The sequence below is a fragment of the Hemiscyllium ocellatum genome, chromosome 5 (assembly GCF_020745735.1).
Source record: "Hemiscyllium ocellatum isolate sHemOce1 chromosome 5, sHemOce1.pat.X.cur, whole genome shotgun sequence".
Lineage (NCBI taxonomy): Eukaryota > Metazoa > Chordata > Chondrichthyes > Orectolobiformes > Hemiscylliidae > Hemiscyllium > Hemiscyllium ocellatum.
The window spans coordinates 82,555,301-82,578,709 of record NC_083405.1 but is presented as its reverse complement, the minus strand read 5'-3'; the positions used below and the strand labels follow the sequence as shown (position 1 = coordinate 82,578,709).

Here is a 23,409-nt window from a genome sequence, read left to right as displayed (position 1 = left end):
CTACAAGGTAATCCCTCAGCCTCTGACACTCCAGGGAAAATAGCTCCAGCGTCTTCAGCCTCCCTATAAACTCAAATCCTCCGACCCTGCCAACATCCTTATGAATGTTTGCTGAACCCTTTCAAGTTTCACAACATTCTTCGAATAGCAGGAAGACCAGAATTGCATACAGTGGCCAAACTAATGATTTGTATAGCTGCAGCATGGCCTCACGACTCTGATACATAATGCACTGACCATTAAAGGCAAGCATACCAAATGATGTCTTCACTATCCAGTCCACTTGCGTTTGATCCATCAATTTGCATCACACTTTAAGTCATAAGGGCTTAATGATGAGGCTGCGAAGGAAGGAAAATAATCCAATCCTGCAGTTTGGAATCCATTGCCTTATGGGGCATTTTACCTAATATGGTCAATCATCATTGACCTCTACAATACACAAAAACACCCTTTCCCCCATCAAGGCTGTGCCAGTCAAAAGCAGCCACTAACTACTCTAATCCCATTTTCCAGGACTCGGTGCAAATCCTTGAATACCTTGTACATCCAAATACTATCAAAATTTTGACAGTTTCTGTCTCTCACATCCCCTCGCAACGTCTTACTCTTTTATCTTAACTCTTTGCTTTGATCACTTGATCCCCCAGCAAAAGAATAGATTCCTTCCTGTCTATGCCCCTTTATAGTTTTGTACATCTTAATCATGATTCCTCTGCGCTAAGGAAAATAATTCCAATCTGTCCAACCTCTATTCATCGCTGAAATTCTCCAGCTCAGGCAACATCCTGGTAAGTATCCTCAGCAACCTCTTGAATGCAATCAAAACTCATAATGTGGATTCCAGAACTGTGCACAATACTCTACGGCCTAATCAACTTTATGTAATCTAGGATAACCTCCCTGCTCTTACATTCTGATGAATTTAAAGTGCAAGAAATAGCCTGTTCAATCACAAAAAGACACATGGGAGAACTTTGCTACCTATCAAAGTAACATTATCCTCTAATTGGGGGACAGCCAAAAACACCCTTCTATAGCTGGGCGTTTTTGGACAGCCTGAATCCATAAAACAAGGAGTAGGCAGCATCTATGTGTGCTAGATGTTTCTATTCCACTGGATGTCAGCTCCAAATTTAAGGTTGAATAATCTGCATTTGTCATATTTGGATCATGATACAAGCTTCTTCAGACTGAGAAAAGGGGCATCCACATTAAGCTAAAGGCTTTTCCCACGCAATAGTAAATCTTCGATGCCAACTCTGAAGACCCCTGAAGCTTTTATAGTGCTATAATGGCCTGAGAATGAGGAATAGATTTAGAATGTTAAAAATCACACAACACCAGGTTATAGTCCAACAGGTTTATTTGGAAGCACTAGCTTTCTGTGTCTTACAATCTTATTCTCCACAACCACCTGAAGAAGGAGCAGTGCTCCGAAAGCTAGTGCTTCCAAATAAACCTGTTGGACTATAACCTGGTGTTGTGTGATTTTTAACTTTGTACACCCCAGTCCAACACCGGCATCTCCAAATCATGAAGAATGGATTGTCAGTGTTACCAACAATAAGACGTAAGGTTGTCTGATTATGTGTGTGTAGCTGCAGCTTGATTGAAGAGTTTATTGTCCAAACCCAGCTTTTCCTCTGAAACCATGGATCCTTTTGGTTTGGCAGACAGTCTATCAGCAATAACTTTTCAATGGAAAAATCACATGCACCTAACCAGTTCTGCCAAAAAATTGTGCCTTTTGTTTTAGCACTCTCCATTTTGCCAGATATTTGCTCAGGCCTAAATAAATGTTGTAAAACCTCAAAGTTCTATTCAATCATGACTGAGTTTTAAATCTTGCATTCTGTTAATCACTGGGACCTTAGTGGTGTATACCTTTGATCTAACTGGCCTACACTATTGCAAAAATCTTAATCTGTCATTTGATTACCTGATTCAGTTACTAATTTAATAAACACTAAGCCAAGGGAATTTCAGCAAACTGTTTAAATGTGTTGCTTGGCCATTGACTTCAAAAGCTCAGTAAAATACATTAATTTCACACTATTCTATATTTATTGTAACAGGATTGAATGCAACACTGGGGAGAGGGTGGAACAGTGGTAATACCTTTGGGCTAATAATCCAGATGTCAGAGCTAATGCTGTGGAGATGTGGGTTCAAATCCTACCACAGCACATTGAGGAATTTTAATTCAGTTAATAAATCTGAAATATAAAGCTAATCTCAGTAATGTTGAGCATGACAGCTGCAATAAAGTTGTGACAACACATCTGGTTCGTTGATGTCTTTTAGGAAAGGAAAACTATGTTTGCATAAACTGGCCCATTTGAGACCAGACCCAGCACAATGTGGTTGACTCCTAACTGCCCACCGAAATGGGTCAAGCACAGCTTGGCTAGGCAGCAAATTCTGGTCTTGAGAACAATACCCTGATTCTGTTCAATTTTTAAAAATGTACTGTGTATCCATGAGCTTGCAGTGACAAAAGGTTTCAATTTTGGAAGACTGAAATCTGTCCCTTTCTCTTGTCTTTGAGATGTCTCTTCTGCCTGGAAGTCTGTGGTGAGTGGTGTTCCACAGGGCTCTGTCCTTGGGCCTCTATTGTTTGTAATTTTTATTAATGACTTGGATGAGGGGATTGAAGGATGGGTCAGCAAGTTTGCAGATGACACAAAGGTTGGAGGTGTCGTTGACAGTATAGAGGGCTGTTGTAGGCTGCAGCGGGACATTGACAGGATGCTGAGAGGTGGCAGATGGAGTTCAACCTGGATAAATGCGAGGTGTTGCATTTTGGAAGGTCGAATTTGAAAGATGAGTACAGGATTAAGGGTAGGATTCTTGGCAGTGTGGAGGAACAGAGGGATCTTGGTGTGCAGGTACATAGATCCCTTAAAATGGCCACACGAGATCCAAGATGGCGGCGACTCAGCAAGTCTGAGTTTACAGTGCTCTTCCCAAAACCTGGGTAAAGTGAGTTACTCACCCCCACCACACTTACCAAACCACCCAAAAAAAATTTTCTAACCTTAATTAGCTGCTTACTATTATATTTAAGCAGTTTAATATTAAGTGGATAATGAGTAAACCAAAGGGATCCCGCAGCTCTCAGAAAACAAAGACCCCTCCCCCACCCTCCTCTCCTCCTCCGGCTGCAGCTGATGTAAAAACAGGCCTTGAAGAGATGATTGCCAGGCTGGAAACGACACTCGTCAATTTCATCACAGAATCCAGACAGAGATGGAATGCATTCGAAGAAAAGCTACAAAAGAACAGCCAGGCTCTTGAGGAATTACAGGGCCGAGTGGAGGGGGCGGAGCTAAAGGCCACGACCTCCGAGGCTGCAGCACAAACAGCTGCAGAACAGGTGCGAGCTCTGGAGCAGAGAGTCCGGGCCTTTGAAATCTACATGGATGACCTGGATAATAGAAATCGGAGAAAGAATATCCGTCTTCTGGGCCTCCCTGAACAAGAAGAGAAGGGACAGTTAGTAGTATTTCTGGAGCGATGGTTGCCCCAGCTTTTAAACCTGGGGGCTGAAACTGACCGGGTGAGGGTGGAGTGGGCCTACCGGGTCGCAGTACGCGGATCTGGCCCAAACCAGCGCCCACGCCCGGTCCTGTTCCGGCTGCAGAGTTATAGGGAGAGGCAGATACTCCTGGACGCCTCCAGAAAGCTTGGAAAGGATCCTAAAGCTATGATTCATGAAGGATCCAAGATTATGTTATTTCAGGACTTCTCCCCGGCTTTGGCACGAAGGAGGAAGGCGTTTGATGAGGTGAAGAAATGTCTACGGAACTTAAATATTCAATACACCTTACGCTACCCAGCGACGTTATGCTTTACCCACGAAGGATCCGAGTATAATTTTAGATCACCAGAAGAGGCTAAGGAACTTTTAGACTCGTTTAAATAAATCGTAAGAGACAATTTATGTTGGCTTGCCTCTTCCACACTCCGTGGGGAGAAATGGATACTTTACTCTACTTTACTTTTGCTTCTGGGAGCAGGGTTGTCTTCCCTTGCTATTTTATGTTATTATACTTAACTGTAATTTGTTGGAGTTGTAATTTTATAGTTATGGGTGTTTGTATGTGGCATTGATGCTATCAGATATACTCAGGTATGGGTGGGGAGGGGTGGGGGTGGGGCGCTCACTGTTAACTCTAGCTCGGTATTATATCTAAATCCTATTAAGGAGCGCCCGGGTCAAGGGTGGGACACTGTTTGGGAGAGGATATGGTGGACCTTTAGAAAGGAAGTAAGGCCCCCTGAGAATAAGGGGGAGGATCTCCATTCAAACATGTTTTTTTTTGTTCTTATTGTTTGGAAATAGTTTCCTTTTTATTATACTGTTATGAGTGTATTAGAGAACTTTTTTCTTGTTTGAAGGATGTAAGTGACTCAACTATACACTCTGGATAATTGTGGATTAGATTAGTAGTTAACTGAGTTTCATTGTTTTTCTTTCTTCTTTAGTATCATTCCTTTGAATTTTGATGATTATATATTTAAGATCTATTTTTATATTAATGTTTGTGCTTGAAAGTTCTGTTTATTTTTGTAAATTTGTCAAAATATTAAATTTCTAATAAAAATATCTTAAAAAAAAAAATGGCCACACAAGTGGACAGGGTTGTTAAGAAAGCATATCGTGTTTTGGCTTTCATTAACAGGGGTATTGAGTTTGAGAGTCGTGAGATCTTGTTGCAGCTGTATAAAACTTTGGTTAGACCGCACTTGGAATACTGGATCCAGTTCTGGTCGCCCTATGATAAGAAAGATGTGGATGCTTTGGAGAGGGTTCAGAGGAGGTTTACCAGGATGCTGCCAGGACTGGAGGGCTTATCTTATGAGGAGAGGTTGACTGAGCTCAGACTGTTTTCATTGGAGAAAAGGAGGAGAAGAGGGGGGCTAATTGAGGTATTCAAGATAATGAGAGGCATAGATAGAGTCAATAGCCAGAGACTATTTCCCAGGGCAGAAATGACTAACACGGGTCATAGTTTTAAGCTGGTTGGAGGAAAGTATAGAGGGGATGTCAGAGGCGGGTTCTTTACACAGAGAGTTGTGAGAGCATGGAATGCGTTGCCAGCAGCAGTTATGGAGGCAAGGTCATTGGGGACATTTAAGAGACTCCTGGACATGCATATGGTCACAGAAATTTGAGGGTGCATACATAAGGATCAGTGGTCGGCACAATACGCTGTGCTGTACTGTTCTATGTTCTACTTATTCACAATCTCTTTAATTTGCATATTATTTGAGCTTCAGTCCTTTGTGGAAACTTAATTGGACCACCAGAGTGGAAAAATGTTTTTCTTTCCAGACGTCAATCCACTCAACTTTACTCACACTGCTAAGCAGAGAGGAACTCCTAAGACCATAAGACATAGGAAAGGAATTAGGCCATTCGGCCCATCAAGTCTGCTCCACCATTCAATTATAGCTAATATGTTTCTCAACCGCTTTCTCCTACCTTCTCACAAAAACTTTTGATTCCTTTTATTAATGAAGAACGTCTGTCTTATATGCTCTCAGTGACTTGCCTTCCAAGGCCCATTTGAGGCAATGAGTTCCACAAATTCACTCCCTTCTGGCTGAAGAAATTCCTTATCTCTATTCTAAAGTGTCGTCCCTTCACTCCAAGGCTGTGCTGTCAAGTCCTAGTTTCCTCCTAGTGCAAACATCTTCTGTATGATCACAGTATACAGGCATCTCAGTATTCTCATAAGTTTCAATCGGTTCTTTTCTCATCCTTCTAAACTCCCATTAAGTACAGATTCAGAATCCTCAACCTTGTCTCAAATGACAAGCCCTTCACCTCCAGGATCATTCTTACAAATTTTCTCTAGACCCCCTCCAATGCCAGCACATCTTTCCTCAGATACAGGGCCCAAAACTACGCTCAATATTCCAAATGTGGCCTGATCAGAGCCTTCCAAAGACTCAGGAGTACATCTCTGCATTTGTACTCTAGCTGTCTTGAAATAAATGCTAACATTATATTTGCCTTCCCAACTGCTAATTGAACCTGCATGTTAACCCTAAATGAATCCTGAACTAAGACTCCCAAGACCCTTTGTGCTTCAGATTTCTGAAGTCTTTCCACACTTAGAAAATAGTCAATGCCTCTGTTCTTCCTTCCCAAGAGCCTAAGTGCACACTTTGCCACATTACACTCCATCTGCCACTTGTTTACCCAATTTCCTAGCTGTCTAGTTCTTCTGCAGCCTCCCCATTTTCGCAACACTACCTGTCCCTCTACTTCTTTGTCATCTGCAAATTTCGCATCAATGCCCTCAGTTCCTTTGTTCAGATCGTTAATGATGTGGAGGTGCAGGTGTTGGACTGGGATGGACAAAATTCAAAGTCACACAATACCAGGTTATAGTCCAACAGGTTTATTTGGGAGTACAAGCTTTCGGAGCACTGCTCCTTCGTCAGGCAGCTAGTGAGGCAGGATCATAGGACACAGAATTTGCAGTAAAAGATCAAATTGTCATACAATTGTTATTCGATGCATTGAACAAACCTAAATTGCTGCTGAGTCTTCAGTCACTTAGAATGGAGTTGCAAGTTTCTATTCACTAATATCCCAGACACCACTGAACTTCTTTCAAGTCACATCCCCGAGATAACTAAAGGTTATAATTTTTTTAAAAATGACATCTCAGCTCGGGCATATTAATGAATCGAACCCTGCAACCCCGCTATAAGTAATTTAAGACTTTACAGCAATTTGGGTTTGTTCAATAAATCAGCTGTATGACACTTTGATCTTTTCCTAAAAAATCTGTGTTCTAGGATCCTGCCCCACTAGTTACCTGACGAAGGAGCAGGGCTCCGAAAGCTTGTACTTCCAAATAAGCCTGTTTGACTATAACCTAGTGTTGTGATTTTCAACCAGATCATTAATGGAAAATGTGAATAGTTTTGGTCCCAACACTGGCCCCTGCGAACTCCACTAGTCACTGGCTGCTATCCTGAAAAAGACCCCTTTTATCCCTGCTCTCTGCGTTATGCTAGTCAACCAATCCACGATCTATGCTAGTACCTGCCCCTAACACCATGGACTTTCTGAACTTATTTTGCCTTGATGATGTCCAGTGACTCTCCTTCATCTAACTTGCCTGTTACCTCCTCAAAGAATTGTAACAGATTTGTCAGACATGACCTCCCCTTGACGAAGCTATACTGATTCAGCCTTATTTTACCAAGTACTTCATAAAGCTGTTCTTAATAGTGGACTCTTAAAATCTTACCAACAGCCAAGGTCAGGCTAACCGGTCTGTAGTTCCCTTTCTTCTGCCTGCCTCCTTAAGCAGGATGTTACATTAGCTATTTTATGGAATCTTTCCTGACTTCAGTGATTCCTGAAAGATCACCTCCAAATATAATCTAAAATGATGGCTGCAGCATAGCAGTGTTTGTGACTGGGTTCATCACTTCTATCTGGCTTTCTTCCTTTTTCCTCTTTTTGGGCTCATGGATGCCCAGTCGAGTTAGTAGGTCTGTTCAAAGTCTGTCCCATTTAGTATGGTGATTGTGCCACACAACACGATGGAGGGTGTTCTCAATGTGAAAGATAGAATTGGTCTCCACAAGGACTGTACAATGGTCACTTGCACCAGTGCTGTCATGGATAGGTGCACGTGCAGCTGACAGATTGGGATGCAAGAGGTCGAGTATGTTTTTCCCTTTCATTGGTTCTCTCACCACCTGTTGCAGTCCCAGCCTAGCAGCTATGCCCTTTAGGACCTGACCAACTCTATCAGTAGTGCTGCTGCTCAGCCACTCTTGGTCACGGACATTGAAATCCTCCACTTAGAGTACATTCTGTGCCCTTGCCATCCCTTGGTGCGTTATTCAAATGTTGTTCAACATGGAGCACTGACTCATCAGCGAAGGGAGGACAGTACAGAACAGACCAATCAGCAATCTGTGCCCATGTTTAACCTAAAGCCATGAGACTGTGAGGTTCAGGATCAATGTTGAGGAATCACAGGACAATTCCCTTCAGGCTGTATACCACCTCTGCTGAGTCTGTCGTGCACGTCAGGACAGAACATTTGCAGGAATGGTGATAGTGGTGTCTGGAACATTGTCTATAATGTATCCATGAGTCACGCTGTCACTGGACTGGTCTATGAGACAGCTCTCCCAATCTTGGCACCACCCCCAGAATTTAATGGGGATGTTACAAGGTTAACAAGTCATTTTTGCCATTGTCGTTTCCTTTGCCTAGGTTGGTGCCAGGTGGTCAGTCTAGTTTCATGTTTTTTGTAGAGACTTCATGGTGATTGATACAACTGAGGCCATTTCAGTGGGCAGTTGAGGGTCAACCACATTGCTATGAGTCTGGAGTCACATGTAGACCAGACCAGGTGAGGATGACTGATTTCCTTCCCTGAAAGGCATTTGTGGGCCAGATTGATTTTCTGACAATTGCCAATGGTTTCATAGCAGTAGGTTCATAATTCCAGATATTTTTGTTGAATTTCCATTCCACCATCTACCATAATGACATTCAAACACTGGACCCCAGAACTTTAGCTGAGTTTTTGGATTAGTAGCTTAACAATAATACCACCAAGCCATTGCCTCCCTTCCTTTTTACACCAATACTACCAGACCTGCTGAATTTCTATATCATTCTGTTTGTTTCAGATTTCTAGCATCTGCAACATTTTGCTTTTATTTGATTTTTGTTTTTATCTTTCCTGGTTTGTCAGAGTACCTCGTTTATGAACATACGATCAAGGAACAAGAATAGGCCGTTCAGCCTGTTTTGCTATTCAGTCAGATTACAGCTGACCTGATTTTAACTTCAACTCTATACATTCTTGGTAATTTTTTATCTCCTTAGTAATCAAGAATCTATCTATGTCTGTCTTAAAAATATTTAAAGATTCTTCATCTACTGCCTTTTGAGGAAGGAAATTCTAAAGATACTCTTCCCTTTGATAAAAAAGTGTTTCCTCATCTCTGTTTTAAATGAGCACACCTTATTTTTACATTCTGTTCTCTAATTCTAGAGTCTCTCACACAACAAAAACATCAATTAAGTCATCTCTGACTCTTGTAAACTCCAGAGGATTTCAGGCTTAGCCTGTATATCCATTCCACATGAGACAATATGCTCATTCCAGGTATTAGTCCAGGAAACCTTGACTGAGCTGTTTCCAATGCCTTAACTGAAATAACTTCACAAAGGCTGATATCCTGTCACCAGTCACCATTTGTTTACACATGGATAGTACATGAAACACACCCAGCTAACTCCGAGCCAACTCCCACAGTGAACAGAGCCCCTCAGAGCTCCTGTTTTTATCTGTTATTATTCTGATTGGACCAGAATAACAGCACAAGTCAGGGAACTCATTTTATGAGATCCATCTACTAATGACTTGGTTCCAGTCAATACATTAACGTCTTTCTGTTGTTTTTGTAAAATGTCAGGTCATTACAATTTCAGTGTCTGAAAAAAATAGTTATTGAAATAATGTCTGATATAGTGTGATGGACTCATCAGGATTCTTACAAATCGTACCATTTCATTCAGCCAATAAAGACACTTCATTCATGTCCCTTTTTATGGTTCAGGACACTTTTGAATCCTTGCTATCCATACAGAAAATCTAAGATCCAGCATCAAATAGCCCTTTGTTCATCCACGAAACTTGCCTGTGCCAACACGTTGCATTTGGGTGATGTTGCAATATAACATAATTTACATCCATTCTATTCAAACAGACAGACCTAGAGATGGTGACTGAAGATCTGGCTCAGAAAGTAAACCGCCCTTACCTCCGCACTCCTCGCCATAAGATTATCCGAGCGGCATGTCTCGTTCAACAGAAAAGACAAGAGTTCTTAGCCTCAGTAGCTCGTGGTGTCGCACCTGCAGACTCACCAGAAGTGCAGAGACGCAGGTACTTGCCCAGTAATACATTACTTTAATAGCCATTTGCATTGCTATACAGAATAATTTAATATACCAAGGTAAAATATCATGAAGAATTTAACTATTTTAAAGCAAAGCCTCTTAATTTAATGGCATGTTTTGCTCTGTTTGGCAACATTTACAGTAATTTAGAATTTTCTTAAGCATGTATTTTACTGTTTTTGCTGTTGAAAATGGTGCAGATCAGAATCATTGGCATTTTAGTGCCTTCCTTGCATGAAAACTATATCTACAAATTAGACTTCATTATTCATAAACATGCAAGTTCTGCATTTGGACAGGTACAAAGATCATTTTGCCCAATCCCAGGTTATCTCATCCTATTTTTCTGTTTATTAAAACTTTGTAGACTATTACCCGTGCCTGGAAAACCACATTGATCTCATGTACATACATTGTTGATATTTGAATTAACTCAGATGGTGTTCACAATCTCTGAAACATAAAGTCGGAATCCATGGCATTTGTTCGAATGGGTTGAAACCACGATAGTTTTTTTTAGCTGAGAAACATGTGAAGCTGAAATCTCATTTAAACAGTAGGCAGCTATAGCAAAACTGCACTCTTCGACTCTCTGTGCAGAAATTGTAAAAGGGAACAAAAATGTAGAATACTGGTATGTATATCACATGGTGCAATGCCGAGACCACTGTTATATAGTGATTAAATATAGGTACAGTCTTTGTCCATTTTTGCTTATTGATGAAAGCTCCATATTTTGGGTGCTTGGATTTCTTTCATTTCTATTTTAACAGAAGTAGAAAAATGTTAAATTACCATAAATTTCAGTCACCCCACTTAATTTAAACTATTTAATAATGGAAAGACACTCTGTTAAATTTAAGATTAGCACAGTGCTGTTAAATTACATGTTTCTGACTTCTGACTTTCTGACTTCTGAATTATAAACTCAATGCCACAGTAATTTACAAATACCTGTCGAACAATTGAAAGTTTGAATTTTTACTTCAAAGCAAGTTAGTGAATTACAGATGTTGGTCATTAGTTCAAAAACTGTTATTATTGGCTACCCATGTAATTCAGTTCAGACTAAGTAAGTGCCATATTGACAGAATTTTGAATTGTTTGTTACAGTTTTGCTGGTGGAACCTGGGATTGGGAATATTTAGGTTTTGCATCACCAGAGGTAGGTAAACACTGCTTGCGGTTATATCACATAGCCCTTTCAGTGCAGAGTTTATAGGAGGACCTTTATTTAAAGGAGCTATCCTGAATAGGAGGTGATAGTGAATGGTGCCACCAATTCTGCTGCTAATTACCATTAATTTCAAAATGTAGTTTTTTTTTTAAACTTCTTATCAACTAAAACTAATTTTTCTCTGTGTCAGGCTTTCGCACTTCAGTGCACAATTTTTACAGCCTGACACCATTTCTATAAGCTGAGCTTGATTTAGGGACAGACACACTTTCTGTCTCTGTGCCTGACACTGGAAGACCACATATGCCAGATGTCAGCCCTTTGTGGGTGTGGTATGTTAAAAATAATTTTTTTACTTATTTTCTTTATGCAAAACGGCCTGCAGGTATGGAGGACAAGACATAGAAGGCCTGCAGGTAAGGGTTTTATGATTTCTATTTAAAAGCCTTTTTAGGCTGTAATGACTGCACAGGACAGCTCCTTTAAGTGACTTCTAATCTTGATTCCAGTTATTTGCACCTTTTTGATATACAGTAGCTTCACAAGGATGTGTTGTGTCTGGTAAATTTATGTTAAATTTTGGTGAAAGGATCAGCCAAGTTGACACTGAGTGGTGGTAGATATTTGTTACTTAACTGCTCATGTAAAGTACACTTGCCCATTTTTGTATTTGAGATGTTTTTGACTAAAAATACGGTAATGCATATGTTGTGGTTCTGTTCGCCGAGCTGGAAGTTTTTGTTGCAAACGTTTCGTCCCCTGGCTAGGCGACATCATCAGTGCTTTGGAGCCTCCTGCGAAGCGCTTCTTTGATGTTCCTTCCGGTATTTACAGTGGTCTGTCCTTGCCGCTTCCGGTTGTCAGTTTCAGCTGTCCGCTGTAGTGGTTGGTATATTGGGTCCAGGTTGATGTGTTTGTTGATGGAGTTTGTGGATGAATGCCATGCCTCTAGGAATTCCCTGGCTGTTCTCTGTCTGGCTTGCCCTATGATAGTGGTGTTGTTCCAGTCGAATTCATGTTGCTTGTTGTCTGTGTGTGTGGCTACTAGGGATAGCTGGTTGTGTCGTTTCGTGGCTAGTTGATGTTCATGTATGCGGATTGTTAGCTGTCTTCCTGTTTGTCCTATATAGTGTTTTGTGCAGTCCTTGCATGGTATTTTGTACACTACATTAGTTTTGCTCATGTTGGGTATCGGGTCCTTCGTTCTAGTGAGTTGTTGGCTGAGCGTGGCTGTTGGTTTGTGTGCCGTTATGAGTCCTAAGGGTCGCAGTAGTCTGGCTGTCAGTTCAGAAACGCTCCTGATGTATGGTAGTGTGGCTAGTCCTTTCGGTTGTGGCATGTCCTCGTTCCGTGGTCTTTCTCTTAGGCATCTGTTGATGAAGTTGCGCGGGTATCCGTTTTTGGCGAATACCTTGTATAGGTGTTCCTCTTCCTCTTTTTGCAGTTCTGGTGTGCTGCAGTGTGTTGTGGCCCTTTTGAATAGTGTCCTGATGCAGCTTCGTTTGTGTGTGTTGGGGTAGTTACTTTCATAGTTTAGGACTTGGTCTGTGTGTGTTGCTTTCCTGTGTACCCTTGTGGTGAATTCTCCGTTCGGTGTTCTCTGTACTATCACGTCTAGGAATGGGAGTTGGCTATCCTTTTCTTCTTCTCTCGTGAATCGGATTCCTGTGAGTGTGGCGTTGATGATCCGGTGTGTTTTTTCTATTTCCGTGTTTTTAATTATTACAAACGTGTCATCATCATATCTGACCCAGAGTTTGGGTTGAATTTGTGGTAGGACTGTTTGTTCTAACCTTTGCATAACTGCCTCTGCTATGAGTCCCGAGATTGGTGATCCCATGGGTGTTCCGTTCGTATACCTGGTTGTTGAATGTGAAGTGTGTAGTGAGGCACAAGTCCAGTAGTTTAAGTATGCCGTCTTTGTTGATAGGTTCCGCGTCCTGTTTTCTGTTCTGTATGTCCAGTAGGTTGGCTATTGTTTCTCTGGCTAGGGTTTTGTCAATTGAAGTGAACAGTGCCGTCACGTCAAATGAGATCATGGTTTCTTCTTTGTCTATGTGTATATTTCTGATGATGTCGAAGAATTCCTGTGTTGATTGTATGGAGTGTTTGGATGCGCTGACTAGGTGTTTCAGTTTCTGTGATCAGTTCTGCTTGGCTGTTTCCCTGGCTTGTGGATTGTTGACTGGTGGTCTGTACCTGGCAACTAGCCACGAAACGACACAACCAGCTATCCCTAGTAGCCACACACACAGACAACAAGCAACATGAATTCGACTGGAACAACACCATTATCATAGGGCAAGCCAGACAGAGAACAGCCAGGGAATTCCGAGAGGCATGGCATTCATCCACAAACTCCATCAACAAACACATCGACCTGGACCCAATATACCAACCACTACAGCGGACAGCTGAAACTGACAACCGGAAGCGGCAAGGACAGACCACTATAAATACCGGAAGAAACATCAAAGAAGCGCTTCGCAGGAGGCTCCAAAGCACTGATGATGTCGCCTAGCCAGGGGACGAAACGTTTGCAACAAAAACTTCCAGCTCGGCGAACAGAACCACAACAACGAGCACCCGAGCTACAAATCTTCGCACAGGTAATGCATATGATTTGATTTTGATATATTATTGTCATATATACAGAGATACAGTGAAAAGTATTGTTTTGTATGTTATCAGACTAATCATACCTTACGTAAGTACATCAAGGTAATAGAACAGAATGCAGAATTTAGTGTTACAGCAGAGAAGGTGCAGAGAAAGATCAACTCTAATATGAGAGTTCCGTTCATAAATCTGATAAGTTGGAAAAGAAGTTGTTTTTAAATCTGTTGATATGTGTTTTCAAACTTTTATATCTTCTGCCTGACGGAAGAGGGTGGAAGAGAGTATGACTGGGGTAGGAAAGGTCCATGATGATGTTAGGTGCTTTCCTGAGACAGCAGGAAATTTAGATGTAGTCAGTGGCAGGAAGGCTGATTTTCGTGATGAACTGGGCTGTGTTTAGATTAGATTAGATTACTTACAGTGTGGAAACAGGCCCTTCGGCCCAACAAGTCCACACCGACCCGCCGAAGCGCAACCCACCCATACCCCTACATTTACCCCTTACCTAACACTATGGGCAATTTAGCATGGCCAATTCACCTGACCTGCACATCTTTGGACTGTGGGAGGAAACCGAAGCACCCGGAGGAAACCCACGCAGACACGGGGAGAAAGTGCAAACTCCACACAGTCAGTCGCCTGAGTTGGAAAATGAACCCGGGTCTCAGGTGCTGTGAGGCAGCAGTGCTAACCACTGTGCCACCATGCTGCCCACAAACTCTGTTCACGACTCTCTAATTTCTTGCATTTTGGGCAGAGCAGTTTCCAAACCAAGCTGTGATACATCCAAATAGGATGCTTTCTATGATAAAAATTGGTTAGTCTTGTGGACATGCCGAATTTTCTTAGCCTTCTAAAGAAGCAGAGGTGTCGGTGTGCTTTCTTGACTGTATGAATTAACATGGATACATCAATGGTGAAATTTACTCCTAGGAACCTGAAGCTCTCCTCCACTTCCACCTCAGCATCATGGGTATAGAGAGGGGAGCATCCTCTTCTCCACTTCCTAGCTCCTTTTGTTTTGCTGACATCGAGAGAGATTGTTGTCTTTACACAATGCCGCTAAACTCGCTATCTCTTTCTTGTACTCTGTCAAATTGCTTGATATGCGACCTACTGCAGTGCTCTCATCAGCAAATTTGTATATGGAGTTAGAACTGAATTTGGCCACCCAGTGCTGAGTGTGTAAGGAGTAAAATAAAGGACTGAGTGCACAACTTGGCAGAGCACTGGTATTGAGGATTGTTGTGGAGGAGGTGTCACCTGTCCTTACTGATTGCAGTCTGCATATAGGTAAAGTGGTATCTCTAAGCAGCACTGATTTGATTGGAAGAGGTACACCGCATGAGGAACAAAGCCTTATGAACCCAAAGGTCAAAGATGTACTTATTGGTTTGTACTAAATCAACTGATTACAGGCATAGAGTTAGGTTGTTACAATTAGCCTTTGTATCTTTAGATTAAGGAAAAGAAGATGAAATTTCTTCTTCCTCTCCATAGTCACATAGCATGGATACTGACCTTTTCATCCAACCAGTCCATGCTGAACATAGTCCCAAACTAAACTAGTCAGATCTGCCTGCTCTTGGCCCATATCCCTCCAAATTTTTCGTATTCATGTACTTAATCATATGTTCTTTCCAATGTTGTAATATCCACCACTTTCTCAGGAAGTTCATTCCACACGCGACCATACACTGTAAAGACTTTGGCTGTCATGTCTTTTATAAATCTCTATCCTCTAATCTTAAATATGTGGCCCCTAGTCTTCAAATTCCCCATCCTAGAGAAATTAGAACTACCATTAACCCTGTCTATACCTCATTATTTTATAAACTTCTATAAGATCACCTGTCAACCTCCAATGCTCCAGTGGAAAAAGTCCCAGCCTGTTCAGCCTTTCTTTATAACTCAAATGTTCCATACCTGGTAACATCCTGATCAATCCTTCCTGTAACAAGGAGACCACAATTGGACGTAGTATTCCATCAATTGTTCCCTCAGTGGCACCTCAGAAATGTCTGTCTGGTCATAAGATGAGAACAGGTAAGCATCAGCTGTGTCACCTTGCACTCAAAAGCCAGCTAAAGTTCATTTTTTGATGGTTATCCTTAAAAAATCATATGACTTTCAACTGTGAAACTGCATTCTATCAAATTGCATCCAGTGTGTGTATATCATTCTTTAAGTATGTTATAAACTGCATGAGTATCAGGTGTAGTTTTCAATTAAAGTAGGTTTAAAGATGGAGAGTAACTAGCTGTCTCTTTGGCTTTTATTTTAATATAACATATTTTGATTCTATGTTTGTACTTAAATAGTAATGTATAGAATAGTTTGAGAAACTATCGAGTACACAAAAACTTTAACACAAATGTCTGTACATACTGTAAAGAAGTCATAGACTGAAGAACTGACAGGTGCTAAAGCAAGCTACTTCTATGTCACCACTGGTAGATGGGTGTATTTGCAATAGAAAAAGATCAGTGGATATTGTTGCACATTAATAATAGCAGATGTTGACGAGATATATGATTTTGTGATTGGTGTCAGCTACGATTTTCCTGTTTTATGGCTAGATGTTCAAGTACTGTGCAATCTTTTACTAAACATGCAACCACTTATTTGTTGAATTTAGGAATATGCTGAATTCCAGTATCGACGACGGCATAGACAACGGCGGCGAGATATGCATAGCCTTCGCAGTAACACTCCAGATCCTGAAGAGCCCAGTGATAGTACTATAGGTAACAGTGAAAACACATTACTCACATTACTCTTATTTTTCTAAACTTTGAGCATTCAGTGCTTTTTAAAAAAAATGTTAAAAAAAAACGAGCTGCTCTTGACTTTAATTTCTTCTGGATTTTAAGTTGTACAGTGAACTTGACATTTCTTTCACTGATGGGAACTAAGACCAAGACCAAAGAGTTGAAATTACAAACTTCACTCCATTGGCAATAAAACTCAGCATGAATAGTGTCAGCCTAGCCTTACTGATTCCACAGTGCAAAACTGCCTTTCATTCAGAAAATAGTATTACTTGGAAAATAAAGTGTATAGAAATTAAGCACTACTATAATCTGAATATTCTTGGGAATTTGGGTCTTGAACGTGTTTTAGGCAAATTACAAGGAGCTTAAAGCTTAATTAGGTGCACTGGTTTTTAAGTTCAAATTAATATATACTGGTTGTTAATCTTGTGGTTTCCTGTAGATTTACAAACAATGAAAATTTTCTTTCAGTCATTTATTTCTGAAGTCCTCAAGTCCCACATTGTAGCATTGATACACATGCTAACATTGTAATATTAAAGCCAATCAAATATCAAGAGTTACTTTGTCATAATGATGTTTCTAAATGATATATCAAAAGCCTAAAATGTGTAACAATCTTTAAATTAAACCATGCATTCCTGCCTCTCCCTCTTGTCTCTTCAAACTTTTAAACAATGACACATACCAATACCAATGCGGCGGTATTTTGTTATTTATCATACAATAAATAAAATAACAGATTATAGTAGCAAAGAACCTTATGGAAGTATCTTAGGCCAAACCTTAAGCTGTTCCGTACAGTAGTATTAGCCAGAAGCTGTGCTGAATAGGAAAGAAGTGTTTTTTAAAGGTGTTGCATTACACTTCTTTATGTTCTGTGACAGCAAAGAATGATGTGTATTAATCCCAAGATTCATCCACAATAAGTTCAAAATCTCTGGTGTAGATTCTAAAACTGATATTTCACTTGTGAAAGCTTGTTTATAGTAATTTTAATCAAGCTGTTTGTACAAGCTTTTGATATGCCTGTGGAGCAGGTGGGACTAGAACTTGGGGCCTCTTGGTCCAGAGGTAGGAACCCTACTACTGTCACCGGAGCCCAAGAAAGATTGTCATAGATATTTTCAAATTAAACTGTTCAGAGAAGTTATGACACTCCTTGGGAGCAGGTGGGTCTCCAAGTCTAGAGGTAGGGACCCTATGACTGCACCACGAGAGCCCCTGGATTTTGTTTTAAATAGCAGCAGTAGTCACCTGCTCAGTCAACTAGAAACTGGCATTTAAGTCTTGGAGGTAGCTGAGGGAAGGAAGGGATGCATTAACTTCTTATTCATGCAAAAGAAAAACCACCTGCCCTTAAAGTCTTTATGCAATAACTTCCTCCAAATTTATGACCGTCGTCAGTGAATGAAGTTGATTAAAAAAAATCTGGAAATGCTTGTTGATGCAGCAAACCTCAGATTTTTGTTTTACTTAGAATGCTTCTATATACTTTTATTCTGCTGTAAATGCTTAATCAAGCTGATTTGAAAGTCCTTTGTATTTTTACAGTTACCAGCAGTTTTAATTCAGCTGATCATAAGATAGTGGCATCATGATTATGCCAATGGAATATTAATCCAGGACTACAGGTCTGTTTTCTGAGGACATGAGTTCTAATCCTACCATAGCGGATGTTGATCAACTTGGGTACCTAGATGCCATTACACTAAGTAAATTAGACAATTTGAATTCAATAATGGTAACCGTATAACTGCTGTTGATTGTCGTAAAAGGCCTGAAAATAATAGAATTTGCTATCTTTAACTGGTCTTTTTGATGTCTCTAAGGCTCCACGATCGGCTCCAAGACACGCTGGCCTACCTTGCAATGCCCATTGTATCATAAAACCAAAGATATGAGAATATTCAATTCAGATTATAGCACGTGGTTAAAACGTAAGCTAGAGAGTAAAAACTGAACATAGCTTAGTACGTTTTAGTCATATTTATTCTAAGCAAGATAATTTTTCAACGCAACGTATCTGACTCTATTATGCTTTAGTCAATTTGTCCAAGCTATGGGAAACATCTATTTTGAGCCAATATAAGTTATTGATGAGTTATTCCACAGAGGACAAAAATAATCATATGCACCTTTCCATAAGTGTTCAGTTTAGAACTACTGTATCACAGTTAAATTTTATTTTGTTTTTTGATTCTAGATACCCATGAAGGTAACAGCAGACGACATGCTTCCATGGTGAGTTCAGCATCCATGAGTATTTTGCACAGCTCTTCGCTTCATGACTATACATCTGTCAGTCACTCTGAGAATCAAGACTCTCTGCAGGTACCTCTCTTAGTGCAATCCACTATCCTTCAACCATTTTTGCTTTGCTGCATGTTTAAATTGAAGAAAAAGACAAATGGTACACAATTGTATTTATTTTGATTAATGTAATGATCTACAATTTATTAGATATTTAGTAATTCAAAACTTTCCATATATTTGATCCTTCACAATCTAGTTTTTGGTATGTAACTTATGGCAGAGTTTGATGTCATTAACTTGTATTTAAGTCAATAATCTCAAATCTTGAACTTGCTATCACTGAAAGAGAAGCCAAAGCTAAGGACTGATAATTAATGTGATAAGTTCCTATTAAGCATCCCACCTTAAATAAAAAGCTGTCAAAGAGGGATTGTAATGAGCATTTTTGTATTTTCATTTTCTGTGATCATATAGACTTTTTAAAAAAAAAATAGGCATTTCAGTATTGAAGTCAAGTAAGTACAGAATCAGAGCAGTTGAAGAAAATTGAAATTAATATTTAATACCACAGTGCTGAGCTGTCAGTTCTCCACAAAAGCTGCTCTGCATTATATTAGGCTGGAGGGGGCAGAGAGGGAGGATTTTCTTTTTACAATGCAAGTAATTTATCTTGCAGTCTGCGTGTGGGTACTCACCTCTGCTCAGCATCTCATTGATCAAAAAGGATGGAAATTTGCTGTGTGGGGAACTGTGAATGCCCATTTTGCATCATTCCCAATGGAAAGATCTGACATTATACTGATCTGCCACTTTGAACAAAAAGCACACTTGGATAAACCCCTTTTTCCAAAGTCCTGTGTGATGATTAATTGTCTGTCTACAGTTTATAAAGCTTACTATTGTTAGCAAATGGTATGTTCTTGTTTCTTCTGTCTGTATCTATAGATCTGAATTTAAAATGGACTTGTCCCTATAACCCTGTCACTTAAGAAAAAAATATACTGTGTTTTAGCTAGTCTGCTGTTGTTCATTGGTGAGAGTCTGCTCAAACAGTTAAAATAGTTTTTAATCTGCATATCTTAATATGTAGAAGAAAACTGTTCATGAAGTCTTGGCATTGATGATACAATTGTTTCCTTTCTGTTAGGCTTTGAGCTCACTTGATGATGATGACCCAAATATCCTGCTAGCTATCCAGCTGTCTTTGCAAGAGTCTGCTCTTGCAGTGGGTGGTGAGCCGCAAGACTTCCTTAACAACGAGTTATCTTTAGGGGCCATTGGTACTTCTTTACCTTCAAAGCTTGACACAGCCCAGAGAAGTATGGATACTGCTGGAGCTTTGAGCAACTCTCAGCTGATGGATTTGGAAGACAGCTTTATGAGATTGGGTAACAGTGATCCTTACTCCAGCAGGTTTGGTAGCTCTCAGCCTTTTGATGTACAAAGTAGCTTATTTTCATCTGTTGAAGGAACAGAATCCACAGATGCAGATCCTGCCATGAATGCAAATCTCCTTGGGAATATCATGGCATGGTTCCATGATATGAATCCTCAGAGCATTGCATTAATTCCTTCAGCATCTTCTGAAACTGATATAAATTCTCAGCAACTCAGCAGTGCAGAGGAACAAGGATCAAGCAGACTTGAGATGCTCCACAGCCTTCAGGAGGATCATGCTCTGTTTGAAGCTACAGTCATGAGCGAAGGCAAAGGAACCCAAGTTGAAGACATTTCGGAAAGTATTGGTGCTACAAAATCTGAGCCACAAGCAGAAACATCGGGTGTGAGTGACAGCAGAAGTGTAATGTTGTTGGGTGATAACTCCCAGCAGATTAACACATCATCAAATGAATGGGAAGAACAAATTCATTTGGTGTAAAAGCAACGATGTAGGCATCTGTTGCAGTCACTTATGTTTTGTCCCAAAAGCTTCGATCAGCATGAACCGTAGACTGATGCATCATGTAGGAGGGCTGGGAAACCCATCAGTGGTAGTGGGATCCATAAAAGGTTTGAGCTCTCAAAAGACTGTCTCAATTAGTTGTCAGCCCTGCACCAGTCCCTGAGTTTTCAATGAAGAGCATAAAGCTTTTGGATCCTTGGTCTTTAACTTACTTTACTTACCAACTAGCAATTCTAAAGGATCTAAACTAAAATTACTGATAGAAACATGAAAGTGAGGCTATCTTATCCAACAGTATTGTTGGTAGCACCATGAAATGCACTATAGAGAGCCTTTTGAAATACTTAGAAGCTGATTGCAAAGGAAAGGAAGCACTGCCATAAGTGAAATGTGGTGCCAAAATTTAAACAGTTGAAACCAAGTAAATATAACTTTATTATATTCAGCTTGTGCCTGCACTAGTCTGAACGAATCAGAACTCTGGAGTAATTTCCAGGAGGTGGCATCTTTTAATGGAAATCGATGCTAATTCGAACTCAAATGGCATGGGTGCTGCAGAAATGTAGCTTACGCTTTGATTTGTTCAGTGGTTGCTGTTTTAAAACAGATTATTTTTTAAAATCAGAAGTGGATATTAACAGGCGCGCTGCGTTTGAATTCCACAGATACTTTATTGTAAGTGCAATCGTAGAGTCTTTTCCTTACTATAAAGAAGTATTCAGTTAAAAGCACTGTCAGTGCCACTGGTCTTAAGAAATAGACTTGAAATATAGGCCGAAGATTTCTTTACTGCAAAGCCATCCCTTATAGGCAAAAAAAAGTAAAAATGACATGAAAGCCACAACAATCAATCAAATGTCTGGCCTACTCAGTCAGTCCATCATTGTGCCTTTGCCTGACCCACTTGGTTGGTTGCCACATATTTTTGAAGCATCAGAGACTATCACTTTAAGATCAGATGAATACAAGTATGACTGAAAATACTTTTAGCTTCATTGTTGCCAATTGTATTTTGGGTGGACAGTTTTGCATCAAATATTGGATATTGTTCTGTGGAGATTTATAGTTATAATTTTCACAGAATACTAAAATTTGGTTGATCTACAAAAAAAAATCAAGCTTTTCCAAGGAATGAATTATCTGGAATGAACTAATTGTGCTAATTTTTATTAGAAAAGTTTTTATTTTTAAAACCATCATGCTTTAAACCAGGTTTTTTTTTTAACTTGGAGAATTTAATTCAGTTTTTAAAATTTGGAGCTTAAATATCAACCATGCAAAGCCCAAGACGTGTAACTGGTTTAAGTTTGAGATGTTTCTCTTATAGTTCGGTTTTACCTTGAGTCAGTCTGTGACAACGTAGTGTATTGAAGTAATTTCAGTTTGATATTGGAAATAAAAAGACATGTTTTACATGGCAATGAATATGTACTGCAAAGTTGAGATATGTAAGGGTGTTGTATATGAAGTTAATAGTTTTGTGGGGTTTTGTTTTTGTAAAAGCATTGTTTAATTTGTGGAGTTTGAACCATGGTCCATTCTGTGTAATGTTGGCTGTGCATGGTCACAAGGTCATTCAGATTCAAAATTGTATATTCTGTTACAAATTTTAAATGTCTTGGATTAATTTGAAAATCAGAAAAAAAAATGCAAGACTATTTTTTAAGACAATGGGAATTTTATAATAAAGCCAACTGTTAACCTTGATTTATCTCTGCAAAAATGTTACTATTTGCACTTTCATAGTACTATACTTGATACATTCCCACTTTATATATTGATACAGTAATATTGAGATGCTTGGCCAATGCAAAATATTTAAAACAGTTAAACTGTACAAAATTAACTTTTTTGATTGGACCTATTGTTCTAAAGAACTAAAATCTAAAAGTTGTTTAACTTCACAGTCGGACCACCTACCTGGAATTGTGAAGAGAGCCTGTATTTTCATTTTCTTCTTTCTTTTTCAAGCTCCTATAATTCTATTTTAAATTTTGCAAGTCAATATTCTTCCTCTGAAATTAAACAATAAAATTCAGTTCATTCTCATGTTGGTTTCAGTGAAAACTGCAGTTCTCTATTTACTGTTTTAAAAGTATAATTTCCTTTGGTTAAATGTAATATCATGGAAATGGATAGTAGTTTGAGCAACACAACTGTAAATTAATATTTATAATAAATTCACATTTCTGAACTTTTTAAAATAGAAATGGTTGATGTTTGTTCAGCATTATGCTGAAATAGCAAATATGATGAGTTGCTTGTATATTTAAGAAGAATTATCCAGTTAGCAACTATGCACATGGACCCTGGAGACAGCTGAGCTAACCAGTCCAAATTTGAGGCATTGGTCAGGGCAGATAAATGTCTCTATTTCCTTGTTAGAGACTTTTTAAAAATAAATGGTTACTATCCAAAGATTTCTGGCAGTCAGAATCTCACCTTCGATTATTATATTCCTCCATATATACAAATATGAACATACCACTTAAGAAGGTTAAAAGAATCTAATAGCTGAGAGCCAGGAGTTCCTCCCTTAGGTAGGATTGATGAACTGGATGCAAATCATGTTACTTTTGCAAACTGATTTTTTTCCTGAAAGTGTCTCGAAATTGTTATGCATGTTTGCATGCATATGATTTTCAGTGAACCATTGCCATCAGGCTGTCTCTTAAACCAAACTTAGGTTTTACATTTAAATATATTCCTTTTTCTGTTT

General features: G+C 39.6%; 1 protein-coding gene across 4 annotated transcripts in view; it reads left to right on the top strand.

Moving 5' to 3' along the window:
* Positions 1–22,739, top strand: part of ankib1a (ankyrin repeat and IBR domain containing 1a) — a 94,923-nt gene extending 72,184 nt beyond the window's left edge. For 2 of the 4 annotated variants that reach the window (XM_060824919.1, XM_060824918.1), the window contains exons 16-20: positions 9,769–9,947; positions 11,075–11,126; positions 16,396–16,504; positions 18,738–18,865; positions 19,935–22,739. In XM_060824919.1, coding sequence (XP_060680902.1) covers positions 9,769–9,947; positions 11,075–11,126; positions 16,396–16,504; positions 18,738–18,865; positions 19,935–20,666 — 1,200 coding nt within the window. In that variant the 3' untranslated portion in view covers positions 20,667–22,739. Of the gene's footprint in view, positions 1–9,768; positions 9,948–11,074; positions 11,127–11,523; positions 11,555–16,395; positions 16,505–18,737; positions 18,866–19,934 lie in introns of all 4 variants that reach the window. The other 2 variants (XM_060824920.1, XM_060824921.1) reach the window with 2 other exon arrangements.
* Positions 22,740–23,409: the final 670 nt, after the last annotated feature.